The sequence below is a fragment of the Rhinopithecus bieti genome, unplaced genomic scaffold (assembly GCF_001698545.2).
Source record: "Rhinopithecus bieti isolate Rb0 unplaced genomic scaffold, ASM169854v2 scaffold_23862, whole genome shotgun sequence".
NCBI classification, from domain to species: Eukaryota; Metazoa; Chordata; class Mammalia; order Primates; family Cercopithecidae; genus Rhinopithecus; species Rhinopithecus bieti.
Genome location: NW_016811338.1, coordinates 791,024 through 809,659, shown reverse-complemented (window position 1 = coordinate 809,659; position 18,636 = coordinate 791,024). Strand labels below are relative to the sequence as shown.

At 36.3% G+C, this 18,636-nt stretch overlaps 1 protein-coding gene across 6 annotated transcripts in view; it reads left to right on the top strand.

Moving 5' to 3' along the window:
- TPK1 (thiamin pyrophosphokinase 1) overlaps window positions 1–18,636 on the top strand; it is a 404,677-nt gene that overhangs the window by 148,433 nt on the left and 237,608 nt on the right. For all 6 annotated transcript variants that reach the window (XM_017893766.1, XM_017893767.1, XM_017893762.1 and 3 more), the window contains one exon: window positions 13,399–13,468. In XM_017893766.1, the coding sequence (XP_017749255.1) occupies window positions 13,399–13,468 (70 nt within the window). The remainder of the gene's footprint in view (window positions 1–13,398; window positions 13,469–18,636) is intronic.

The following is an 18,636-nucleotide window of genomic DNA, read 5'->3' as shown; positions in this document are numbered from 1 at the left end:
TGCCCTGAGATAGCCTAAATACCAAAAACCATTCTGTGTTCCACAAACCAAGAAATGTGGTAGTTAGTAAAGCATTCATTTTAAACACTTTGACCTCCTTTAAGCACTTTGCTCTTAAATTGCCCCTCACCGAACAAGATTGTAGCTCTTCATCTACAGAAGGCCCACTATGAATTTTCGGGTAATTGTCTCTTGCTTTTAACCTGAATCCAGTTATTCTTTTCTTTCCGTTTTTGTTTTCTAGAAACACTATCCATAATTCCTCTCCCTTCTTTCTATTCTTAGTTTTCACAGTCTCCCCTGTTCCCTAAGTAGAAGGAAGAATTAACTTTTGATTGTGCTTATTTAGAAAAAGAGCATAGTCAAGTTCTAAGAGCATAATATGTGAAATTCTTGCATTAGTCAGTAGTAAAATTATACAATCATTTCTCAGTTTCTAATTATTTGGCATTATGGTCTAATTCTTCAGTTAACCTGTTATCACCTGTTAGATTTAATGATCATTTTTTAAGAGAATAGATGTGTTTGCTAGAAACTCCTACTCAGTAAACTGTGTTGATATTTTTATAAATATATCAAAGGTCCCAGGAAAGGTGGAGATATAAGGTGATTAGATACTTTTTTCCTCCTACCTCTACAGAGTAAGATAAAGGTTAAGTATCACATTTTTGTGTAACAAAGTATCTGATTTTGATGTGCTTTCACTTTTGATATATGCAACAATGAATCTCTCACTTGAAATATGCCTTGTGTATGAGTTCTTGGATCTGTGATCACTGATCTAGAAAAGATGAAGAGAGAAAGGAATTCTGGTGACAAACAGGCAAGGAGGCGAAACGGTTCCAAGCTGCTCCACCTTCTTATACATTCATTATGTAATATGGTTGCTGCAGCAACAGAGTTATTTTAATTTAAAAGCTTTACTTAAATATTTTTACTTTAAAACTTGCTGACTGGACCAACCACCATTATTACCTATTTATTTTATTACAATGCTTCTTGGTAGTTATATGTATTTTATTATTTTGCTCATTCATAGATATCTGCCACATTTCATTATTTTGACACTGCCACTTTACTGATGTTTTTATGTTATGAAGTGAACTGGTTCAATAGAAATTGTCACTTTTGATGCTCATTCTCTATGGTGATGATATGTGTGGGATGTTTTCTTTCTTTTTCTTTCTTTTTTTGTTTTAAACAGTGTCTCTCTGTGTCGCCCAGGCTGGAGTACAGTAGTGCAGTCTCAGCTCACTGCAACCTCTGCCTCCTGGATTCAATCAATTCTCCTGCCTCAGCCTCTGAGTGGCTGGGATTATAGGCATGTGCCACCACACCTGGCTAATTTTTTTTTTTTTTTTAGCAGAGATAGGGTTTCACCATGTTGGCCAGGCTGGTCGTGAACTCATAGCCTCAAGTGATCCGCCTGCCTCAGCCTCCCAAAGTGCTGGGATTACAGGCATGAGCCACCATGCCCAGCCGGATGTTTTCTTGTTCTCACCATCATGGGAGATGATGTGAAATATCCAGCAGATCCAAGAGGGTAATCAGAAGGACCTGACTTTGACTGTTGCCACTAGTATAATAATAATTTAGGAATAGGTTCTCAAATAAATAGGAGGCACAAATGGAGGTGGTGTGGGATTTTGTTATAAGACTACCCAGAGTATCACAGTTATCTGTACATATCCAGATTGTATGAGAAGTCTTACTGAAGATTCAATAAGTCTGAATTGGAATACGTTGTTACCTGTGCATCTGGGATAGATGTGAAAGCAACTTAGCGAGCACATAAATTGCAGTGTTAATTTACCTGACTTCGGTGGCCAGGTAGAATGTAGTTTCTGGGTGATGGGTTTGCTTTCAAAATTGGAAAAGTTAGAGAATAACAGTGAGCAGTCTGCTACACAGCTCAGTATTATGGGACTCTGGGCAGCCTGCTGAAGTTTGAGTTGTGCTCTTTGTTGCACTGGTTTTCATCTGGTAGTGATTTTGCCCACCAAGTGACATTTGACATTTGCAGATATTTTGGTTGTCACAACTGAGGGTTACTATTGGCATCTAATTGGTAGAGGCCAAGAATGCTGCTAAGTATGCTATAATGCACCAGATATCCACCTATAAAAAAGACCCAGAATGTGATAGTGCCAAGGTACTAGAGCAACACCATCAAGGTTCTTTTGTAAGTTTTCTTACTCGTTATAGGTTGAGCTTGCATGTTTGCTACCCTGTTCCTAAAGCATGGCCAATCTTTAGTAAAAAATCAGTGATTGAGGGTACACGTGAACCTTAATGGTTCCTATCAACTAATATTTGGCCAAATGTGCCTGTACTCGCTTTACACATACGAGATTTTTTTTCTGTGCTTCTTACCTATTTGCAGTTTCTATACAATATGAGTTTTGCCCATCTTTTAGAAAAAATTTTCTGTGCCACTTTAGGATGAACAGAGATAGTTTGATGTTTGGTTGTTTCTCTCAGATTTCTTAGTAATGAGGTATTTAGTGTCACTCAGTGTTAAAGAATTATCTGATTGTAGACTTTATGAATAGGATCAAGGATGACTAAATGTCATACTTTTTCTCCATAGTGAATAACTAGGGGAGGAGGAGACATGAAGTGTTAGAGAAAAAAGGTAATAGAATTTACCCAACAATATTTACCAAAAGGTAATAAAACTCTTCATTACATGGCATGAACCAAATCATTAGGACTAGCACAGCTCTGTACATGTAGATGCTTAATATCAATACCACTTGATTTTTATTTCATGTAATTGTGTGCTACTGACTTGACTAAAATTCAGAGTATTAGACTCATTATTTATAGGATATTACAAATAATGTGAACTTTCTTGATAATTGCACATAAATATACTGTAAATAAAACCTTCAATCTACAATACTGAAAGAGTTCTCTAAACAACAATTAATTATGCGTTTCAGCACTCCTATGAGCAAAATAAATTGTTACTATCTCTCAAGAACAGCATATATTTCCGTGAAATGCTTGGAATACAAGTTTTTCACATGAAATAATGTCTTGATAGGGAAATCATACTAATCTGTTTCTGTTAACTATGTCCATGAACTGATATAGACCTTTGCTCATGATGATGTATACCAGTAATAGGCAAAGTACCTGCAGAAATATACACCTCCTCTTACGTGCTTGTCCCAACATACATTTGAGACATAATAAAGTAGAATTTTCCAACTGAAAGAGGAGGATTTCACGTCTTTGAAGCAGAAATTAATGTTTGTATTACTTAGGGCTCCTTCAGTTTTAAGTGACGGAGAACCAGCTTAAATTTGCCTGAACCCAGAAAGAGCATTTATTAGCTCACATAGTTGGAAAGGCTAGTGGCTGTCTTTGGCTGTAGTTATAGACACTCAAACAGTGTCTTCTCTTGTCTCCTAGCCTTACCTTCACTGTTTTGGCTTCATTCTCAGGGCCAGAGTAATACACGATCATAGAACCAAATGTCTAGTGCCACAAGTCACAGGACAGTGGAAGAGGAAACCTACAAAGTCTCCTTAGCTCTTGTTTTCTTTGCCTGGGCCATATATCTGTCTCTGAACCGGTCACTCTGGCCAGGAGATTGTGATGGCATAGATTGAGCCACATGCTGAACTTGGATTTGGTTGTGGATTCAATACCACTTATAGCCGAGACTGCAAGAGTAAGTTCCCCTGAATAAAATTTAAGTTATGTGCAATATAAATCTTTGTCCTAACTCTTCTCTCTTTCCAGAAGCACCACTGTAACCAGTTTATTGTACTTACAGTTCTATAGATGTAAAATCAATACCTTTTTATGTTTTATATGTATAGTTTCGTATGTGTTGCTTTCTCTTGCTTTTGTCATTGACCAATATATTTAATACCCCCTACTTACGAAGATCTTCAAGGAGATACCATAACTTCTCTTTTAAATAGTAGAAATATCCTAAATCGACATTTTATTGTTTTAAAGTATTTAAGAAATATCAAAACTGACCACCCAAACATTCTTAGGAATTCATTAAGTGAAAATTTCCGTGAATCTTTTTATAAAGTATATTTCTTATTAGGCTTCAATCTGTATTTGGGGTTTTAACACAGACAGAAAAATACCTGTAGGTAAATTAAATACTTTTCAGCAAGTAATACTTCTGAAAGAAGGTATCAGTTTAGAGCATCTTGGCTGATTAAAGTATAAAGTATGGCTTTATATCAGTATGGTCCCTAGAGACGAAAATTGGATAAGATTGGGTGTATGGTAACTCATGCCTCTATAATCCTGGCACTTTGGGAGCCCACAGTGAGGGGATCAGTTGAGGCCAGGATTTTGAGACCAGCCTGGGCAACATGGTTAGACGTTGTCTCTACAAAATTTGAAAACATTAGTCAGTCATGGTGGGGTGCGCCTATAGCTTCAACCACTTGAAGGTTGAGGTAAGAGGATTGCTTGAGCCCCAGAGTTTGAGGTGACCATGAGCTATGATCGCACCACTGCATTCCAGCCGGAGCATCAGCGTAATACCCTGTCTCAAAAAAAAAAAAAAAAAAAAAAAGCAAAGAGCTGGTTAAAAACTCAGATTTTCAACTGAAAATGAATTAAAGACTTAACTGTAAGACCTGAAACTGTGAAAGACCTAAAACAAAACGTAGCGGGGACACTTCATGATATTGATCATGGCAGTGATTTCATGGATATGACATCAAAAGCAAAGGAAACAAAAGCAGAAATAGACAAGTGGGACTACATCAAATGTAAAAGCTTCTGCACAGCAAAGGAAACAATGGAGTGAAAAGGCAACCTATGGAATAGGAGAAAATATTTGCAAACCACGTATCTGATACAGGGTTAATTTCTAAAATACATAAGGACTCCTAGAACTCAATAGTGAGAAAACTAATAACCCTATTTTAAAATGAGAAGGTTTTAGTATAAATTTAAGGTATACAATATGATTTTTTGTAAACTTTTAGGTTCAGGGGTACATATGTGGGTTTGTTATGTTGATAAATTTTGTGTCACAGGGTTTAGTGTACAGACTCTTTTATCACTCAAGTACTAAGCATAGTACTCAATAGGTAGTCTTTTTGATCCTCTCCTTTTTCTCACCCTCTACCCTCAAGTAGGTCTTGGTATGTGTTGTTCCCTTCTTTGCGTCTGCGTGTTCTCAGTGGTTAGCACCCTTTTATAAGTGAGAGCATGCAGTATTTGGTTTTCTGTTCCTGTGTTAGTTTGCTTATGATACTGGCCTCCAGCTTCATGCTGCTGCAAAAGAGATAATCTTGTTCTTTTTTGTGGCTGTGTAGTATTCCATGGCATATCTATACCACATTTTCTTTATCCACTCTACTGTTGATGGGCATTTAGGTTGATTCCGTGTTTTTGCTATTGTGAATAGTGTTGCAGTGAACTTATGTGTGTGTGTGTCTTTATGACAGAATGATTTATATTCCTTTGGGTATATACCCAATAATGGGATTGCTGGGTTGAATGGTAATTCTGTTTTAAGGTCTTTGGGAAATCACCAAACTGCTTTCCACAGTGGCAGAACTAATTTACATTCCCACCAGCAGTGTATAAGAATTCTCTTTTCTCCACAGTCTTGCCAGCATCTTTTTATTTTTTGACTTTTTAACAATAGCCATTCTGATTGATGTGAGATAGTATCTCGTTGTGGTTTCAATTTGCATTTCTGTAATAATTAGTGATTGTTGAGCATTTTTAGATATTGTTGGCATCACGTATGTCATCTTTTGAAAGGTGCAACATGATGTTTTGATATACATAATGATTACTCGAGGTAAGCAATTTAACATGCTCATCATCTCATATAATTTTTTTTTTTTTTGGTAAGTACATCTAAAATCTACTCTCTCCGAAATGGTTAAAGGACTTGAACAGACATTTTTCTAAAGAAGACACACAAATGGCCAACAGGTACATGAAAAGATGTTCAGTTCACTAATCATCAGGGAAATACAAATCAAAACCACAATGAGGTATCAACTCACACCTGTTGGATGGCTGGTATCAAAAAACAAAAGACAGCATGTATTGTTGAGGATGTGGAGAAATTGGAACACTTGGACACTGTTGGTAGGAGTGAAAAACACGTGCACTTAGTTGGTTTACACTGTTGAAAACTGTATGGAGATTCCTCAAAAAAATTAAAAATAAAATTACCATAAGGTCCTGAAATCCCACTTCTGGGTGTTTAATCCCAAAGAATGGAAATCAGGATCCCTAACAGGTAGGTATTCGCACTCCCGTGTTCATTGTGAGTTAACTACTCACAATAGTTAGAATGTGGAAACAACCTAAATGTCTGTCAACTGATAAATCATAAAGAAATGTAGACTATACATATAATGAAATGTTTTTCAGCCTTAAAAAATAATGAATATATGACAACATAGATGAACCCAGATAACATTATGCTAAGTGAAGTGAGCCAGTCACAGAAAGACAAATACAGTGTGATTCTACTTAATATGAAGTATCAAAAATAGTCATCAGAGGGTAGAATGCAAGTTACCAGGAGCTTGGGGGAAGGGCAAATGGGGAGTTGCTCTGCAATGAGTGTAAAGTTTTAGTTAATGCCAGATGAGCCAATTCTAGAGATCTTTTGTACAATATTGTATCTATAGTTAACAGTACCTTTTTTTATATACTTGTTTAAGAGATTAAATCTGATCTTGTGTTCTTAATGCAATACAAATAAAACAAAACAAAACTCATTTATCCTCCTTAGTGCCTGATAGTAAACTTCCAACTGATACCTGTGTAGTTGTGTACGTCCTCACATATTTAGCAAATAATTATCACTTATTGATGTGCAGTTGCTAGTGGACTGTTTGTGAGGTGCATTCAGACGGGATATATTTTCTTTTCCGCAGCTAGGCTAACTCTTATGGGTGCTAGAGGTGGCTTACCAGAAGTTGGAGATTAAGTGGTTTACTTTTGTTTCTCAGATTTGGGACAGAATCCCCAGCTCAAACTATGAATATTGACAGATTAGATTGATTTCAGGAACATAAGACTTAATTGAATCTTTGGAGTACTAGGGGCAAGAACTTGGTTAGGAATAAACAGGATTTAAGTAATTGGAATTATTTAGCTCTCCCGGGACTCAGTGAAACATCTTCTAAATAAGATTCTGGACCTTCTCTGTCCTCTAATTTAACTGTAGACACCTGTGACTCAATCCTGACCAATCTGGCAAAATATCTAATTCCTTCTCCTGAGATTGGATCTGGAATCATTCTTGCTATATCTTAAGTCTGTAACTCTTTATTTTTCCTTTTAATTATTACTATTGGTTTTAAAATTATAATTACAATATAATTCATATTACTGAGAAATAGTTTTAACAGCACAGTGATTATTGTAAGTAATTTTTTAAAAAGTCTTTTTCGTTATGCCATCCCCATTCCTCATAAATAATCCCTGTTAATGAGGTTGGCGTATGGAATATAGAAGTGTAGAAGTGTTCTTGTGTTTGAATTAACAAACTAATAAGGCATGATAGGCTTTACTCAATGCCAAGTTTAAGGCCATGAGGCAGGTCATAAAGCTTGATAACAAAATTAGTGAGGTCTGTCATTTCACAGTAATTGCTTTCAAATGTACCAGTCACTCCACATTTGGGATATGCTTTGCCAGGGAAGCCATTGATTTTAGGGTCTCTTTAGTTTTTATCCCTTTGTTTCCTTCAGGGTGCCAGACTAGGGCCCGTTTTCCAGTGCGGGTGCATCTTACAAAGGCTGATTGCTGATTACTTGATTTACAATCTTGACATAAAGACCTTTACCTGATGCTTAGTTTTCTTGGATTTAGTATGTTCCTATACCTTCCATGAATTGCTATTGCAAGGAAGATTTGACCAAGGTTATTCAAAGTTTAAAAATAACACTATATCTCCTAACAGATAATATGCTAATACATATAAGATCTAACGTTTTTGATGGTAGTAAAATAGGACCATGGTATATTTTACCAACATTCACCTGTGGGCCATATAAGTTTGCTATTAGTTTTTCATGATTACACAGACTGTCACAGCAAATATCCTTGTACATATTTCCTTGTAATTTTTGGCAAGTATTTATGCAGGCTACATAGAATTTCTGGGTAAAAAGGTACACACTTTTAAGGTTTTTATAAATCTGCCAAACTGTCCCTCAACGTAGCCTCATCAACAGCGTGTGAGATGATGTTTCCTCATGCACCTTCCTTCTAGTTTTATTTATGTTGTCTCTCTCTAGTCCTTGAATCTGTGTGTGTGTGATTTTGGTAGGATATACCAAATGATCTTGATTTTGCATTAAAATCAGAATGCTCAGGGTTAACTCAACATCATAGGACTAAGTGGCTGATCTAGACTAGCACTGAAATCCTCTGTCTCTTGTGTTCTTTAGCCGAAACTGCAGAATCTACTTTGTTTTATTCTCCCACCTTAATAATTGGAACTAATTGATAATCTACTTTGCGGAAAGTGAAGTTATTTCGACTCAACTTTATTCCAAAGAAATAGGGAGCTATTTGAAGTAGGGAACTAACCTCTGCTTGTGCCTGAAGCTCTTCATTATTTGTCAGTAATGTTAACTTATGCCAAGTAAAAAAAAAAGTTAAAGATTTCTTTCACCTACTTACGGGTTCTACTAAAATACAAAGTTGCTGTAGAAGTTTTTAATATATTTTAGTCTTCATCTGTTTATCAGCCTGTTGCATGGTAAGTAATTGCTCAGCCATTGAAGTTATAGTATGTGACAGAGCTGCAGAAATTTTGCTGTGTAAGCCAATGGAATTTTTACATTAAAAGATAACTCATGCAGTAACTTCTATTCATTAAAGCTTGGGACAACTTAAATGATGATGAAGTGAACAGTTTTTTTAGGCAGATTCATTACAATTTATCAAAAATTAAAGAATGTCCCCTACTTCTGGTTCCTTTAATTGGTCACTTTCTCTAACAGTGATATTGGTTTACGCATTTTTCAGACGTCACTGTGCATGAACTTATGCCAATGTTGTTTACAATATGTTGGAAACATTTTATTTTTCAAATGCAGTTTTATTTATGTTTATAGAAAATATTTGAAACTGGTGAAAACCTTTTGGTTAATAAAATGTAGGAGAGGTAGAATACATTTTTTTGGTCATGCTTTATTGAAAACAAAAGGTTTTAGGGACAGACTGGAACTTGTTTTCCTCCCTACTCTCAACCTACATGCACTGAGAAAATAGTCTATACATATCATCATGCTTATTTTAGCTCCCTTTGCCATTTAAAGCAGGAATAGATGTGGACAGATTTACTTCCTGTGATATAGGTGTTTGTCTTTTTTATAAACTGCTCAAGAAATATCAATTTAAAGATGGATGTTAGAAATAACAGCATTAGCATTTTTTCTATTGTAAAAGTAACAGTGATCTTAGCTGAACTGGATTTATTATTAGCAGTTTTACACATTTATCCACTGAAATTCATTTCTTATTTCCTTGTTTTCCTGTTGCATTTTGGTGACTTTCTTATAGCCCTCACCACAGTCTACAGTGCATTGCATGTATTTCCTTCTGTTTTCATGTTTTTCACTATAATATGAGCCTAGAGAACTAGATCTGTTTGTTGTTCATCTTTTTATTTTATGTAAAGCCTAGCACATAATAGGAATACATGTTGAATTCAACTGATCTTTGCAAAATGATGTAATGTGAAAAACTGGCAAGTCATTCTGTTTGATAATCCTTGACCATTAAAAACTACTATTTCTGAGATTTTCATATTACTTTAGTGAATCGGTTATTACATAAAAATGTTCCATACACTTGTTAGTTTTGTTTACAGAGAATTGTTTTATATACTCCACAGATAATTACTAACAGTTTACCATCTGTTTCTATTAATGAGTTGTTTCTTTCTCCCTAATCACTTGTTTTGTGCTATATTTTGTATGTGAGATGATCTCTTATCTTTTAGCTTTTGATGGTTTTGATACTTAGGGAATGTGCAATGTCTTCTGTGATCTTCTGCAAGTTATATTTGTGATATAATTTGAATTTGAGTGCCACTCCTTACAAGGAAATGTGTGTTGGTAATTTGTAACGTCCCTTTTAGATGTCTTTATAAAAACTCCTATTTTTTGTTTTTTACTTTCTAAGTAGATATGGCTTTTCTTTTCCAGGAACACAGTCTTTTCAGATTTTTTTCATTCTGACAAAAATGGAGAAAGAGGACTCATGTTTATTGAATGCTTATGTGTTCTTGTATCATAATTGGCATTATATATAATTATTAAATAATTACTTAATAACCTTATTCCATAAGTCATATGCTTATTTACAGGTGAGTAAGCTACAGGGAAAAGGAATGTTTTTTTCCACTTGTCCTCTGCTTTATTTCTCATGTAACATAGAACATATAAAATAGCCTTACATATCATGGATAAGTGGAAAACACATTGGAACTTTTATTTTTTGACAATATAGTCAGGTAGACATTCTTTAAATATCCCATCCATAGGGAAAGGATTTTTTTTTTTTTTTTTAAAAAAAAGGATAACAGAAGGTATAGAAAACATCAGCAACAGATTATCAGAAAAGACCTTGAATTGAAAAAAGAACCAAATAGAACTTCTTTAAAAAGAATCAGTAAGACTATAAACTTTTATGTTTTAAACAGGTGACTAGACATAATTGAAAGAGAGGTTTGAAGAAATTACATGCATATACAGAAAGAAAAAGTGATAGAAATGACACAGTTTAAGAAACGTGAAGGACAGAATGAGACTGTCTAAAAATATGTTTAAATGGAGTGTCAGAAAATTGATGCATAGAGAGAATGGAAGACATGAAATAATGGAATTAAAAGTGGCTAAGAATTATCCAGAACTGAAGAAAGTCATGGGTCCTCAGATTTAGGAAGCACATTTTGTTGTTTTTCAGACAGGGTCTGACTCTGTCGCCCAGGCTGGAGTGCAGTGGTGCCAGCTTGGCTTATTGCAGCCTGGACCTCCCCAGGCACAAGCGATCCTCCTAAGTAGCTCTGATGACAGGTGAGTGCCACCATGCTCAGCTAATGTTTAAGAATTTATTGTAGAGACAGGGTTTCGCCATGTTGCCCAGGCTGGTCTTGAATATCTCAGCTCAACCATTCCTCCTGCCTTAGTCTCTCAAAGTGCTGGGATTACATTCCTGAGGCCTCCATGCCCAACCTTGGAAGCACACTTCATTCCAAATTAGCTACATCATGGTGAAATTTGAAAAACCAAAGATAAAGGGAAAGTCTTAAAATTTGCCAGAAAGAGAAAACAGGTTAGATACACAAACATATTGGACTGACAGCAGCTTTCTGAAAGTATCAGTGTACCGATGGCAATCAGAAGCCAATGTACTAATACCATCAAATTTACTACCAATTTACAGTATTATACTCAGCTAATCTGTTATTCCAGAGTGAAGCTGAAATCATTACATTTGCAGCCAAACAGAAGAGGAGTGTCTTTACCACCAAGAGACGCTCATTAAATGTGCCTTAAAGCTGGGTGGGGTATACAGGTGTGAAATGTCAGGAGGTGGTTAGGTCCCCTGCTGAGATTTGGGACCATTCCATCCTATTTCAAATATTTTCATAAGACGTCTTACGCTCGTGGGTGGATTAAATTCAGAGGAAATTCGCACAGTGGAAATTGTGGATTTTTATTTGTTTAAGTGGTGATTTTCTAGCATCTATTATTTTACAGTTTCTAAAACAAATCACATATCACTGATCTTTTTCTAGAGGCTGTACTCATCTGAACTATTTTATATTTCAAATACCTGAGGAATACATAAGGGAAAGTGGCTGTTTGTTTTCTTTCCCTCAATTCCACTTACCTGTGCCATTAATTTTAATTTCAAAGAAAAGTAGTTTTTCACTATGTTGGTCAATTCTGAGAATGGACGTTAATTAATCGGCTTCTGGCTTATTTGTACTGGTTAGAAGATGCTTAAAGTGGAGACCCTGTCACATTATCTTAGGACTCTTGCAAAGAACCTGCTAGTTTGATGCCTAACAATGTTCATTCTGAGCTGATGCTAAGATACTAATATTTCTATGAAAAATAGAAATCAGAAAGGTAGCACCAGCAACAAAAATCGCCTTCCATGGACTGCAAAAACTTCAGGGAGTAGTTGATTAGCAGTGTCAAATCTGAGAGCAGTAGCAGGGAGAAATCATGGGAAAGGAGGAGGCCAAGGCCCAAGGTGGAGAGACAGCAGGATTTATTTGATTACCCTAGCATTTCCAAGTTTCAGTTAATTTTGTACCACCTTCACAATTTTTATATTATGCTCATATTATCTAGATTATTATTTACTTATATTTTAATATAAACATGCTTATCATTTATTTTAAGAGGAAGTATCTTAATCAAAATAAAAATTGAAACCCATGCTACATGTAGTAAATCAAAAGTATATGTAAAAATTATTAAAAGGAGAGAACACAATGAAAACCATATCCTGCCAGGTGCAGTGGCTCACGCCTGTAATCCCAGCACTTTGGGAGTTCAAGGTGGGTGGATCACTTGAGCCCAGGAGTTTGAAACCAGCCTGAGCAAACCCTGTCTCTACAAAAAATATAAAAATTAGCAGGATACGGTGGTGTGTGTCTGTAGCCCCAGCTACCTGGGAGACTGACGTGGGAGGATCACCTGAGCCCAGGAGGTTGAGGCTGCAGTGAGCTGTGATCGAGCCATTGCACTCCAGCCTGGGTGACAGTGCAAGACCTGTCTCCAACAACAAAACAACAAACCATTTTCTGTTGCCTGCCATGGAAGAAACATTGAAGACATGCTAGCGCCATCTACAGTCTTCTCCTTTATTTAATCAAAAAAGATGGAAAGGTTGGGCATGGTGGCTTACGCCTGTAATCCCAGCACTTTGGGAGGCCAAGGTGGGTGGATCACCTGAGGTCAGGAGTTTGAGACCAGCCTGGCCAATATGGTGAAACCCTGTCTCTACTCAAAATACAAAAATATGCTAGACGTGGTGGCGCATGCCTGTAATCCCAGCTACTCGGGAGGCTGAGGCTGGAGAATCACTGGAACCCGGGAAGTGGAGGTTGCAGTGAACTGAGATCATACCACTGCACTCCAGCCTGGGCAACAGAGCCAGACTCCGTCTCAGAGAAAAGGAAATAAATAAATAAAAGATGCAGAAAGGAAATAAACTTGTCATTTGTCACATGCAATATAGAATCGTTTTTAGTACCAGCAGTGTCAACAGATGAATGTGAAATGATTCACGGAGGTTAGCGTGACTGTGTGCGTCTGAGTGCCTGCTTTTTAGTGATCATCATTTGAAAGATATTGCTCTGTGCCTCTTGTATTGAAATGATTTTGTTCTTTCTATTTGAAGCTCTTTTAAGAGCCTGTGCTGATGGAGGTGCCAACCGCTTATATGATATCACCGAAGGAGAGAGAGAAAGGTATGCTTTCTTTTAGCCGGTGTGCATAGTACCACTAATTTCTGCTCTCTGTTGTTTTATTTTCTTCTTGTAAGTGGACATTGTTACTTTTCCTTCAGACTCTTTTATGGAAAATCTCCCCAGTGAGGGAAGAGTAACCTGAACTGCTTAACCATGTTGTATTATTTCTTGCTTTGAATGGTATCTCTCAGGAGAATGAGGTGCATCTATTCTTATTTTAAAAACCTTTATTCTGCTACTTCAAAGCCACATTAAGTAGCATTATCAAATCTTGATACTTGTGAGAACTGTGAAAGTCAGCTAAAATAAAACTTCAAATGGCAATTTGAGATGTTATTCAAACAGTGTAAATGAATAAAAACTGATTTTATATAAAGTAGGTGTATATTCCCTCATGGAAAATATGAGATTTTATATTAGTGTTGAGTAAAGCCCGGTATAATTTAACCTAATTATTTCTCAGTTATGCACACACTTATATTTTAGGAGATGAATAGTTTCCTCAAGATTTACTATCCTTGCTGTCTGATTTTTCTTACTTTGTGTGGTGAGGTATTTTTCAATAAGATAATCTGTTTGATGGAAGCAGATTTTAAACCTAGCTCATTGTGAACATGTTTGTAGTTCAAACACCTTGGCAAACACAAGAATTTATAGTGAAGATATAAGTAGACAATGAAACATAGTTTCATCTCTGTCATATGTGCTGTTAAGTATGTTGAAATGTTTATAGTTTAAGAAATTACCTCCTTGCTGCAAAAAATAAAAACATTATGATGTAACATACTCTAGGTACAAATTAAATATATGTATTTTGAAATAATATATTTTTCTTTATGGGATCAAAATTTCTGACACTGGAGCTGCTTTTTGAAAGCAGCTGGTTTCTTATAGGAGGAAGGCATGTTTCCTTCGAGACTGGACATGCTAATGCTAATGTCTGGGGACTAGATGCATTATCAAAAAATACAGCAAGAGTGACAGCCTAAAAGACAGTTTTAATTCTTAACATTTTTTGCTCCTTTATTTTGTAACTTTACAGATTCCTCTGACAGTATCCTCCAAGACCTGACATGGACAATGTGTGAAAAAGTACTCAAGTATGTGTTGTAAAAAAAAAAGTGTCTAGGCCAGTTGCTTCAGATAAGAGCGTAATGCCCATGAGGCCAAGCTTATGTATTGGACCTATAGCCTGCTTGCTGGCAAACAATCTGGTGCCAGGTATTCTCTACTGGCAGGTGTAGCTTGTGAACATAATTATAACCACAAATGAAAGGATCTCAGCACCATGCCTCCCAAGTGATCTTTGATCATAAGATCTATTGATAATGCTTGTGAAGAAATATAGATTCTCATATTGATTATTTTTACTGAATTGGGGTGGACACTAATAAGAAAGATAACAGAGCACTTTAAAAATGATTTCAACTCTTATTTTAGATTCACGTTACACGTGAAGTTTTCGTTACACATGTATATCGTGTGATGCTGAGGTTTGGGATATGAATGATCCCGTTATCCAGGTAGTGAGCATAATATCCAGTAGTTACTTTTTCAACCCCTAACCCCCTGCCTCCCCATTCTCATAGTTACCAGTGTCTGTTGTTGCCATCATTATGTCCATGAGTACTCAATGTTTAGCTCCCACTTATAAGTGAGAACATGCAGTATTTGGATTTCTGTTACTGCATTAATTCACTAAGGATAATGGCTTCCAGCTGCATCCATGTTGCTACAAAGCAGATGATTTCAAACAAAATGCTTTTATTCATATTTGAAAGCAAAACAGATTACCAGATTTAGGGGGCGAATACCATTATTTTTTGCCCAAATTTCAAAATAACCGTGTGTGATATTTCTCAACACATTGATAAGTAATCTTCTAGAAATCTTCCAAGAAGATTTATGTAATTTAACAACTGTTTGTTCATATATGAAGATGTTCAATAAAACATTGTACTTTTCATTGATTTTCTAGTTGTAATTATGTGTTTGCAATGATTCCTACTCTGATGCCCAGGGACATCGCTGGCCTGGGTGAGGGTAGAATCTCTCATAGGAAGATGAGTGAAACTAACTGTCTCATGTGGGAATTAAGTCCTTGAATCAACTTCTAAATACAAACCCTAACCAGTCAAACTAATTGGATTCCGGTAACTAAACATAATTCCTCTTAATTGTATTTCTAATAGAAAGGCATCGCAATAAAAAAGGAAAAAATATGCATGAATTTTAAAAAGTCAGTATGTACTTTGTGGACCACTACTTGTCTTATTCTTATTTATTTACTTAGCATCCGTATGTACAATGTAATGCCTCATAATTATGTGATAAAACATGAATTTTTAAAGAATCCATCTTCAGTTGAAGGCAAAATATTTATACATTTGGAACGGAAGGAAGGAAGACATATAGACAGCAGCAGAGGAACAAAGTTTACAGAGGAGTAAAGCTCAGGGAAAAATCAGTGGTGGGACCTTCTCCCCTCTGCTCAGGCTGAGGAGGGGCAGGGCATGAGGCCCCAGGCCCCGTGTCACTCTGCTTCTGGATACCCCTGAACATTCAGGTCCACATCTGTCCCTCATGGAGCCAGGGCCCTAGGAGAGCCTGAAGAGGACCCAGGTGTGGTCCAGGCCCCTGCCTGGGCCTGCTGGCTCCTTTACTCTTTCATGGACCCAGAGGGAAAGGGAAGGTTGAAGTGTGGCAGGTGAGGCGGTTGGGACTCATGGGGAGATGTGTGTAGTAAAAAGAAGACTCAGAAAAGGGTATTGAATTTGACTGTAATCAGCAAGTGGAAATATAGTGCCCATTTATCCTGCAGCCCAGAAAGTCCAAGATTACTCAATGGAAACATAGTTTATGAAATAGAGGTGATTAATGTTCTTCTGTTACCTGCTTTCAGAATACTGAATTAGTGCCCCAAAACTCTTGGCTTATACATATTAGATAGGTTTCATTTTATTACAGATGTGCAGATATCACTGTTTTCAGCGTTCAGATTGTCTCATCTTTGGCCAATAGAAACTTCTTTAAGTTAGATCCTGTGTTCTCTTTAAAAAGTTACCTTTCTATATGTACATAAAGGTTATATATATATACACACACACACATATAAATCATGTGTATTATATGAATCACATATATAAATTACATAATTTTTAGGCATAGTTAATGTATAATGAAATGCATATCATAGATGTTTAATTACATGGGTTTTGTCAGACATTTATTTATAGTCTCTTATCCACCATCCAAAACAAGATAGAGAACATTTCCCTAGCCCCAGAAAATTCCCTCATGGTTGATATCCAGACAGTTTTTTACCTCTAGTCAGCTGCTTTCTGATTTCCATTACTGTAGACTTTAAAAAAATCTATTACTAAATTTCGAGCAAAAGAAATCATATAATATGTGTTCTTTTGTGTCTTTTTTTCTTTTGCTCACATGTTTTTGCAATTCGTTCATGTATTGGTAGTTGTTTTTTATTGTTCAGTGGTATTTTATTGTATGAGTATACCACAATTACATTTGTTTATTCACCAGATGTACATTTGGTTGTTTCCAGTTTTTGGCTATTATGTGTAAATGCCACTTCTCATACAAGGGTTTCCGTGAACATGTTTTAATTTGGGGAAGTGGGTACAAAGAATGAAGTTTCTGGGTGACAGGGTAAATATATATTTAACTTTCCAGAAATTGACATTTCACTTTTCCAAAGTGGTTGTACCACTTTATATTTCCATGAATAATGTCTGTATTGTTCCATATCCTCACAAATATTTGTTCTTTTTTATCTTGTTGATTTTAGCCATTTAGTGTTTGTGAATGGAATTTGTGATTTTAATTTACATTTCTCTGATAACTAAGGATGTTGGGCCTCTTTTCACGTATTTATTGACCATTGCTATTTCATGATTTGATTTATAAATACCTTGTAAAACAAGTCTTATTTATCACTTTTATTAATTAAAAAAACAGCCATGAGCTTAGGTCCAGTTCTGTACTAGATGTGTGAAATGCTTGCACACAATCTTGATTAAAATTGTGGTAACAAAACTTAACATGAGATCTACCTCTTAGCAAGTTTTTGTGTATAATACATATTGTTGACTGCAGATGCAATGTTACGCATTAGATCTCCAGAACTTACTCATCTTGCTTAACTGAAACTGTATGCCCATTGATTAGTAACTCCTCATTTCTCACTTTCCTCCACCCCTGGCAATCCCATTCTACAGTTTGAGTCTATGATTTTGACTATTTTAGACACCTCAGATGAGATAATCTTGCAGCATTTGTCTTTCTGTGACTGGCTTCTTTTATGTGGCATAATGTCCTCAAGGCCATTCCATCTTTCATAAATGTCTGTCTCTGTTTCAACTATGAAAGCAGCCTCTCTTCATTTATCAGGTTTTGTTTTGATAAAGAAGCCCTAAATATTTTTTCTTATCGTGAATTGCAATGTATCTATTAGTATCTATTGATTCTGACCTGTGGGACAGTAGGACATATGATTAATTTTTCTGTAGTTACTTGTTAAGTGGGTGCAAGCTCAGTAAACATAAGCTCCCTGGTGCCATTCAGTATGATGGATTATATGACATATACAGAAAATTCTAGTACAATGTGATAGATTCTGTAACAAAGGAAGACATGGAGCAAGGAGAGTTAGACCAGAATGGAGGAATTAGAAAATCTTCTGAGGATCCTAATGGGCTGTGAAAGATTAGGACCACAGAGCATGGGAGGTATGCATATGTGTGTGCATTTGTAGTGACTGGGGAGAGGCGGGGAGATTCTCCTTTGTCTCCTGGATGAAATCTAAATTAACCACCTTGAGATGCAGGGTTATCTTTTTCGGCATGCCCAATTTCTTCCCTTATATTCTGGTCAAGCAGAACTGCTCACTGTCCTAAATTTGCCATTCCCTGTCTCCTCTCTGCCTTTGCTCTGGCCCTTTCTCATAGCTGATCTCATATACATTAGCACCACCCATTACAATTGTGTGGCCATTCCAAATAATCATAATGGTAGATCCTGTGCTGTCCTCATTCTTAGATGGTTTTAGCAGCGTGTGCTAGTGCATTTTGTAGGAATCCTATCCATGCGTCAGTGTTCAAATAACACACCATGTACTCCAGGAGGGCTCCTCTTCCCTTCCAGCCTGA